Source organism: Alligator sinensis, unplaced genomic scaffold, assembly GCF_000455745.1.
Source record: "Alligator sinensis unplaced genomic scaffold, ASM45574v1 scaffold13_1, whole genome shotgun sequence".
NCBI classification, from domain to species: Eukaryota; Metazoa; Chordata; order Crocodylia; family Alligatoridae; genus Alligator; species Alligator sinensis.
Window position 1 is genome coordinate 1,961,282 of NW_005841909.1, and position 9,510 is coordinate 1,970,791.

At 43.1% G+C, this 9,510-nt stretch overlaps 1 protein-coding gene across 1 annotated transcript in view; it reads right to left on the bottom strand.

Annotated features, from left to right (window-relative positions):
* KCNH5 (potassium voltage-gated channel subfamily H member 5) overlaps positions 1–9,510 on the bottom strand; it is a 229,694-nt gene that overhangs the window by 55,849 nt on the left and 164,335 nt on the right. Inside the window, exon 9 of the mRNA XM_014517429.2 lies at positions 8,449–8,701. Coding sequence (XP_014372915.1) covers positions 8,449–8,701 — 253 coding nt within the window. The remainder of the gene's footprint in view (positions 1–8,448; positions 8,702–9,510) is intronic.

The window sequence follows — 9,510 nt, forward strand, 5'->3', positions numbered from 1 at the left end:
GCTTGCAAAGGGGGATGTACCCATTTATTTATCCTGTTTGTGGCTTGTGTTATGCAGGAGGTTAGAAGAGATATACTTCCCACTGACCTTACAACCTATGAGTTTGAACTAGAATGTGAAAGAGCCAGCCAAACCCATAAATATCAACTTTAAGGACAAGAGACAACTTTCCACATGAAGTACTTTGATTGGTTCATTTGTATATTTTTCCTCTTTTTACTTGAGTTCTGGAAAATATTGAGTTCTGGAAAATATGTTTTGTCATCGACTCTCTTGGCAGTACAGCTGGACCCTACAGGTGATGTTATCAATGAAGAGCTTAGCCAGAGAAAACTCATCACTTATTTGGAGCCCAAATGGGAGCAGAGCCATCTGAAAATAACTATGGGCACTGACAATTGAGTCCTTTCGAAAATCTGGTCCTGCACAAGTAAATGGCGATATATAAATATAGGAGAGAATGAAAAAGGCCACTTCAAGCACTTTGGGAAAAGAGCAATGGGTTCAAAACTGGCCGGTGGACAGAGAGGGAGCAGTACAGAGACACAGCTGAATGCTGGTAAAGCTTCTTTGCTATTATTTAATAAAAAGGATGGGGGAGTGGGGGAAAGGGAGGGGAGTCAAACAAAAAAAAGAGAAAAAGTGAGCCAGGAAGACAAAAAGGTCCATACACAGTCACTCTGTTAGCAGTCATCATGTAATGGCAAAGTCTACGTTGCAAGTAGTATTTGGTGTTTTCCTATAATTTGGTGGCTCCTGGAGACAAATCATTATATAAGAATCTCTGCTTTCATTTTATAACAAAAGTAAGTTTCTATCCCTCATGGATGCACAGAAAAACTTGAAATTGTGACCCATTCAATCTTGAAGCCATAAGAACCAAATAACAATGACCCAGAATTGTTTACTGTCTTTAAAAAAAAACAACCCAAAACACGATTTTTCAGACATTTCCATGTTTTTAGGCAGTGAGATACATGATTTTTGAACTCCTGGGTCTGGCAACAGTGTATGGAAAGAATAAAAACAATGGAAAGAATGTTACCGTCATAAATTGGCCATGGATCAGACCCACAACACACAAGCTGACCATCAGTTAAGATAGATGCTTTATATTTTGCTTAACTATTGTGTGGACAAGAGGGGAAATATCCCAAACTTGCACAAAAAAATCCCCTTGGACTCTTTGTCAACAACAGCATTGAACAAGGAGAAATTGAGCTAAATCCTGCAGCATGCTGAGGACTCAGACTCAAGTCTTGAAGGCACTAAGAAACATGCTTAAATTGTATATCAGTATCCGTGGATGTCATATTAAGCCAGCGAATCTCAAACAGGGTGCTGCAGCACCCTTGGGTGCCTTGAGAGCATTTCAAGGGTGTTGCAGGGTGCCACGCAATGTTAGTGCTGTTAAGTGTACCAACATGATTCATAAGACAAACTCTGAGATTTCAAATAGGAAGCTACAGTGTTAACACACTGTGATCTCTTCTGGTCTCTCTGAATTCTTTGAAACAAAAGAATTGCTCTATCATTTTTCTGTCATCAAAAAACGAGTGAAAACTAAAAACTGGCATTTTCCAGGGGGGTGCCTTGAGTTAATAAAGAGTGTCTTGAGTCTGAAAAGGTTGAGAAACATCGTATTAAGCCCTTGCACAAGTACTTGACAAATTTGGGATCAAAGTGGCCAGTGCCTTGTGAGATCAGGCCCATAAAAAACAATCTGCATTATCTGAATTGTTGCAGACCTGTTTTTCAACGAGGTGAAGACATCCCAGGCTTCATATGATCATTTTTCTCTTAGGGCATGTGTGCATGACACTTTAAAGTGGGTTAAATGATTTTGCATCGCTTTAATGGTGTCGGTTTTTGCACGCTGCGGTGGCATATAGCACAGCAATTCCAGCCGCTGTAGCAAATTCGGCAGCGTAATGTGCCTTAAATGACTTGGGGCACAGCAAACTCCTTGAAGGAGTTTTAGTTTGCTGCCCTACAGCCGCAGAGTGAAGCACCGGGCTCCGTGTAGCTCCACAGCTCTGCAGGAAGCCCTGCAGGCAGCCTAGCAGCAGCCCAGGAAGGCAGACTTTGCCCAAGAAAAAAAAAAGAAAGGCGGTGAACCTGATCTTCCCCCTCTCCTCCCCACCTAGAGCCCGCCTGCCTGAACTGTGCAGGGGCCCAGTGCTTCCCTCTGCAGCTGCAGTGCCCCCTGGGACCACCCAAGCCGGGTGCCCATGGGTGGGTGCTGCCTGGGGGCGGCTGCCACTGCTGCAAAGGGAAGTACCAGGCCCCCACCGCTGCCCAGGGACCGCTCCGCTGACCCGCAGCTCACCCTCCCCTCCTCGCTGCCCGAGAAGCAGATAAGTTTGGATGTGTGCACGCCACAGGGGTTTAAAGGGACCTAAACTGAAGCGGTGTTTTTAAAAACCCACCGCTTCAATTTAGGGCCCCTGCTTCGTCTACACACGCCCTAAGATAATTTATAGTTTTAACTGATCAGAAGTGGGGGGACTCTTTTTCTTAGCTGAAATATGAAAAGACTACTGCATAAAATGCTGCAGAGCCCTTAGTAACAGGTACATCTATTATTAAAATGAGGACATTTCCAGGGTTAGTTTGTCTTGTTTTACTTTACTACAAAGCTATTGATAAAAAAGGCTTCAGTGTCAAAGAGCAGGAGCTACTTAGGGCCTGAGTCCGCTGCAGAGAAGTAACCTAGTGTAAAGCTCGGCCCACAAAAAATCAGAGCTTTAGCACCTGTGAATGGGAGTTAAGTGACTTGGAAAGGCGCTGACCTTTCATGTTGTTTAGTTTATGACACACGTGCTATTCTGGTCTCACACGTGCCACAAAGTGAACAAAGGAAATGTTCCTAGGGCTGGCGGATTCCTACCCCCATCATTTGGGAGCCTGAGATCTGCCACCACCTGCAAGTCATGCTGACTGCGGCAGGAGAGGTTTATAGCTTGACACTTCCAACGAGTTGCTCCAGTGCTGGCTGTTAGTAGAGCCCATTTGCTATTCTTTTGGCATCAGAGTACGGTTGTTACTTGAGTTGAAAAATCATCCTTCTTTATTTTCAAATATCTTACTAAAATACTGAAGACATATGCCTTCTTCCCCTAACTTTCATGGCTGATATTTGGTAAATATTTCAGTTTCCAAATCTGCAAAGTAATGCAAGTACTAGGGAGGCATAATTCGAGAAGCCTGCCTTAAAAGATAACAGGCTGCCCCATTTAAAGGAAGCTTAGCAACTGAAGTTCTGGCTTCCTAGAAAATACTAAATCCAACAAATAACATGGCTGTATTGGGACTATCTGCAGGACTTCCCATAACTGGCTTACATCACATTAAAAAAAGGCAATTTAACTGAACACATGAGGGGTTAGGGACCTTACACCAGAAGACGAATCAGCTATTATATATTCATATTGTCCGGACAATCAAAACTGCCTTTGTTCAAGAGCAGGTACATCTCACAGTTCAGCTTCTCGGATATTTTTAGCGCTGTTGCATAAGATTGATATTCATGATCAATTCCTAGAATCGTGGTTTAAGTGCAGCAAGTTGTTACTTTTCTGCTGGCATAAAGATTTCTTTAAACCACATTAATTAATCTTCAGGTGTAAGTTCCTGTAGGAGTTATACCGTTAGCCAGGCTATGAAAGGGAGTTGGGAGTGCGGCATCTGCAAGTACTTGGTTGGCATTGCTACTTCTATGAGATTCTTTGTCAGAAGAAATCCCAGGTCATTGCAGCAGAGGGAAGCACTATTTGCCCTGTCCTAGCTGGTGCAATTTCATTTGCTTCAGGGACTTGGAAACCTCTGAACTTACTGAGGTTTCCCCAAGTGGTATATTACAAAATACAGAGCAGACCTAGATATACTGCTGATTTCTACTTGTGACTGTGGAAAATTACAAAACAGGCTTCTCGAGGCAGCCTGACTTGCCAGCAAGGTTTCTGACAATTAGAAACAAGATTGCTTGCCCTTCCCAGCTATTCTGGCAGTTGTAGACATGACATGTTAAAATTATTGGACCATTTTCAGGACAGTTTTCTCCAGTGAAGGAGCTGAATTTGGTGCAGAGTGAATCTGGTGCGTTAGCTATTAGATCAGCAGCTACTTCATTTGGAAGGTAGAGTATATCTCAGGAAAATGAAGGTACTAATGAAGAGAACTTAATTGGGCACTGGGGCTTTTTCGTTAAAGAATCCCAGGCTTTGCGGATCTCAAGGTTCAATTTGAATTATTCTGTTATTTTACAGGTTTCCATTGTGCTTATTACTGCAGCACCTGGATGGCTTAATTGCATGCAGAACCACAATGGGACTAAACAAAACAGCAGGCCTTGAATCTTGCTATGAAAATCACTGGACGCAGGCCTCGAAAGGCTTCTAAGAGGGAGGAAATTCCAGATAGGGGCTCTCAGCTGAGAAAACTCTGCTCCTAAACACAAAGGTGCATGTTCACCCCTGCTGTAACTTTATTGAAGTCATCTGGATGGGACTCAGAAGTGGCTGATGCAGGAAAGGGGAGAAAGAGCCAAGGGGTCTGCAAAGGGAGGCACGGTACACTCGTGAGGACATGAGGTGCTTTGTAACAGTGTCTGTCTGGGTTGGTGAGGATGCCCCATAGAGAAGAGGAGCACTTGGTCTTCGGGCTGAAGCACAGAAGTGAGCCAAGACATCCTGTTTCTGCCTCCAACTTACTCTGCAGCTTCAAGCAAGCCAGTGTCACCAAATGAATATGTCCCTGAATGATGGAGTATGATGGGAATTATTTAATCAACGTAGGCTATGCACATGGAGATCCCCAAGTGAGCAGTGCTCTACAAAGTGACAGGATGCGTAGGGATGAAAAGCAATGGCTTCTATAGAAAGAAAGGACTGGGGAACCTTTGCAAAAAAGCCTGGTGAGAAAATGGGGGGGAGGTGATGCACAACCATGGAAAGCTCTACATGACCCAAGCTCTTATGTAAGCAGGTCCTTCTTCCCCTCTGTTTGAGCTGCTCAAGACAGAGCAGATTGATTTAAAATAATAATGTTCCCCCATTTGATCTGCACTGCATCATCTCACATGTCAGAGTGTCATTATAAATCCCTTGGAGAGGGATTCTGCTCCATAACCCTTTTTTTTTTCCATATGAGAGAGAAAATCTCACAATTAATCAGTTCACTATTCTATTAACTAATCTGCCAAAGCCTGAGGAGACTTGCCTAGTTTTCTGATTACCAGAGCAACAGTTTATCTTTTCTTAAGATAGATTTATACCGTCTACCAATCCCTCTACCACACAATAAATGCAACTCTGATTCATTGAATTGCTGTCAGTAGTGTTGGCAGAATCAAAGGCACTTCCAGTAATTAAAGCCGATTCTTTTTAACTGAATGTGGTTAAAGGTCTCTCTGGTCAAACAGAGTATAATATAGATACTGAATTTACAATGTGAGAGTGGGAGAAGTAAAGATTTCACAATATTATCCCAAACAAATTATTTTCAATAATAAACAATGGATGATGAACATAATCCATTTAGCAATGTTTTTCAGTTCAATAAACTGATAATTTGCTCTTTGTTTCTATTGTAGCACCCTCAAATCATTTGTTTGGTTAAACACAGCCACGATTTTTCAAAATCCTTTCTTCTTTGAATAGCTATAACCCAGAGAGAGAGATATCCCTTTTGTCACTGAGATTAGTGTTGTGAATGAGAATATTTTGCTATAGAAACTGCAGATTTAGGAGCTTTTGAATAAGGTGCTCAATCCTGACCATGAATAAAGATTAGTTTTTTGTATGACATCTCTCTTTTTAAATGATTTCATATCTACTAGGAGACAGAAAATTGTATTGGATATTTCCAAGTGTTGGTAGGTATTTACGTCAGCTCAGATCCTCCTCCAGCTAGAAGAAATTAGTTTAGTCTCATAATGAACTGAGAGCAAGTACACCCCCACCCCCTACATGTACACACATCTGATAATGGGTCTGGTACCTCTTTTGGACACACACTTGTCTTTGTACTTTCTTTTTTTCCCCACTTTTACTCCATGCTGTGACCCCAAAATGATGCAGCAAAGAAATGCATCAAAGCCTGTATTCCTTCCTACATTTATGTGAGCAATTGTGCAGGTATCTCCTTTCTGCCCCTCTTTTATTATACGCCAGCACAGCAGATGGGCGTAACAATAGATCCTGGTCTCCCCGGAGTCCCTGCCCAATGAAATCCAAGACAAACAGAAGGAGACTTCATGAAACACAGCCACTGAGCTGTGGTTCATGTACCACAACCCCTTCAGCGGGGACTTGGACGGGTGCCACTAGAGATGCTCCCTCCCCGCACAACATGCCAAGGAGAATTTTTGTTTGAACCTCTCTTGGGCACCGCAGCTCAGTGGCACATTTCATGTAGGCTGTGCCTCAAAGGAATTAAGGAATTAATTCAGGGAAATCCAAATAGTCCCTTCTGTCTTTATAAGCTCTGAGCATATAGAAAAAAAATGCTCGGCTGGGATCATAGCAAGAAGAGAGAATTCATTACGGTCTCATAGCTACTAAGACTTCTATATCAGTTAGGTATCCAATAGTGACCCCTGTCTTAAAACCACCACTACCCACCCAGCTCTGCCCTCACCTAATCCAGACCAGTTCCCTTTGAAGTTAGTGAAAGGTCTGCAGTAGGGATAGCTCAACCAGTGCTGCCAGATCTGCATGCACAAGGAGAGCAGTAGTGTTCAGTTTAATGTTGCTTCTCCAATGTTGACTGCTCGGGTGCACAACTTCCTCTGACTATAATTACAGCCTCGTGGGTGGTAGAAGGATTTCTCTTATCTATTGTGTGCCAAGCCTGAGTAGATGGTGTATTTCTGCCTCTTCCTGCTTAACAGAAACCCTCTGTCCTTATCCCTTTAATTGCCTAGGTAGGTGGGCACGTTATTTGTACCCTTTGACGCATGCCAAGATGTATCCAGGCACTGGAGGCAGATCAAGGGTCAAGATAAGATCGCAGAGTGAATCACAGGTAATCCGTGCAGTGGATGCGAGCAACTGCATTCATGGAAAGGGAGGAGCCTAGAAGTGTCTAGATCAGCCCTAATTCACATGCTTATGTGGGCTCAAAATCTCAGTTCATTGTTTTTGGTAGCATATTTCTTTGGGCCAGATTTCAACAGTGACAATTATCACTGTGAAACACAAGTTCTTCATTCCCAATTCAGGAGAAAACTCAGCTTTGATGCATCTGTGAAAAGCCCATAGTGGAGTGCTGACAAGAGAACAGGTTAACATGGACAACGTGCTCTCAAGACCACAATGAAACTGCAGACATTTCCTCCAGTATGATATGTAAAGGATTTCAAGCACAGGGGTGCCTTTCTGTTGTGCTCAGAGACACCTTTGCTGTGACCAGTGAGCCAGAATGGGCAGAAAGAGTCCTCCTACAGGAATAAAACACGACAGATTTGCTGCTAGAGGAGCCTCTCTGGAGACAAAACATCTCAGTGCTGTGACAACCACTAGTTTCTCCTGGTCCCAGGGCACTGCTGCTGTCCCCCTAGGCAAGACCAGCTATTATTTGAAGGTAAACAGAAGGAAAACATTTCCAAGCTTCACTGCTCAAACCGCTTCTGCTCAGACAAAGCTCATCTGATATAGGCTGTTCACATATCACTCTCCTCCCTAGCTCCCTTCTCTCTGAGTCTAAGACTGAATTAATCAGAAAGTGAAACTATTGTTAAGAAAGCAGCTTCTTAATATGTATCACCCTCAGGAAAGGAAATTCTAATTTTCCTTTCCTGACATAATTGCATCAAGATGCTGAAGCTAAGCATCATTTTGTGGCCAGTTGCAAAGCTGTGTTTAGGACTTCTGAAAAACTGCAAATGAAGTCTGTAAGATCTGTCTCTGCAATTTCTTCCCCAGCCACATATGTCACCTTTGATAACTACTTAAGCAATTTCTTCTCCAGCCACATATGTCACCTTTGATAACTACTTATTTTCATGCGTCTGTTCTTCAATTTGTAGCCTCTACTTCAAGGTTTACCAGGATTCAGAGCCCTGCAGGACAGCTCTGTTCCACAGGGAAAAGAGACCTAAGTAGAGGAGTCTGAGCCTTATATAGAGGTCTTAATGACCTAACAGGGCACGTCTAAACATTCATTAATGTGCTTTTGCTAATGCACATTAAATTTAGTACCTTCATGGTGAGGTACTAGAAAAAAGGGCATTAGACTATTTTAATGAGCATAAGGGAAAGCACACCTTTTTGTGATGCTCTAATGCATTAAAGTGCATATGCAGATGCACCCACAGATCATCTGACATGCCATTGCCTGAGTTACTTTCATTTCCAACAAAACATACATACAATCTCCGATAGCAGTGCCCCCCAACCCCCTCATTATTTATGGACTTTACAACCATTGCAGTAGTGATCACAGTACCTAAAATAGCCACCACCTCATCATCCTGTATGACTTCTAGGGATCCTGACACCACAAAGCACAGAGCATCCACACTTTCACCAGCATGGTAGATGAGGTCTCCTGGAGCACAGTGTATAGTCTGAAACTCCACAGCCAAGGCCCGCAGACAGCCGTCGCTAGCCAGTCGAAAGGCAGGGTGCTCGTTAAAAACCTTCCGATTCAGATGTACGCAGATATCTGCTCTCATGTCTTTGGGGCAAATGGAAAGGACCTGAATGAAGAAGGGAAAAAAAAATCAATTGGGAGCACGATATCTGATCAGCAGGGGTTTTAAGAAACTGCTTAACAAATGAAACAAGAGAAATGCCCCCCTCGGGTATTTTCATCGTTGTCACTAGCAGACAATGTTCAGAGAGATTTTTTTTACCCTCATCTGTGAAATGGAAGTGAGACCTCCTTGGTCTGCTAATATTAGTCCTCTCCTAATGTAATGTAATGGCCACTACTGAGGACTAACTAAGGTTTATAAAGCAGATGCCTGTTTTCAGCAATATCTAGTAAAACAAACAGCTGTTTGCTCTCAATATTTTTCTTGGGAACATTTTCCTTACCATTTATTCAGATAACATTCCCTATAACAGCACCAGATGTTTAAAAATAATGTGGCACCAGGACACCAACATACTACTATTCACAGGCATATTATGATGATTATGCCCCAGATTCACATATGTTCTGATATATGTACAAAGCACGGCAGACCTTCAGTCGTATCAAGTCCTGCCTGCTTGTTCAGTATGAGAACTTCTTCCGTTCTCACTGTTCATAGTATCATAACCCTTAGGGTTGGAAGGGACCTAAACAGATCATCATCCCGTTTTCTTGTGCAGGGACCAGGACTCCCCCACCGTGATTCAAGATGACTCGAGGGGAACGCCCCAAGACCTAAGGTTGAGGAGGACCGGGTTAGAGTGCTTCTGGAGGGACTGGACGTGTTCAAGTCAGCAGGTCCAGATGCTCTCCACCCCAGGGCGTTGAGGGAGCTAGCAGGGGTTATTGCAGGGCCCTTGGATGGCTTTA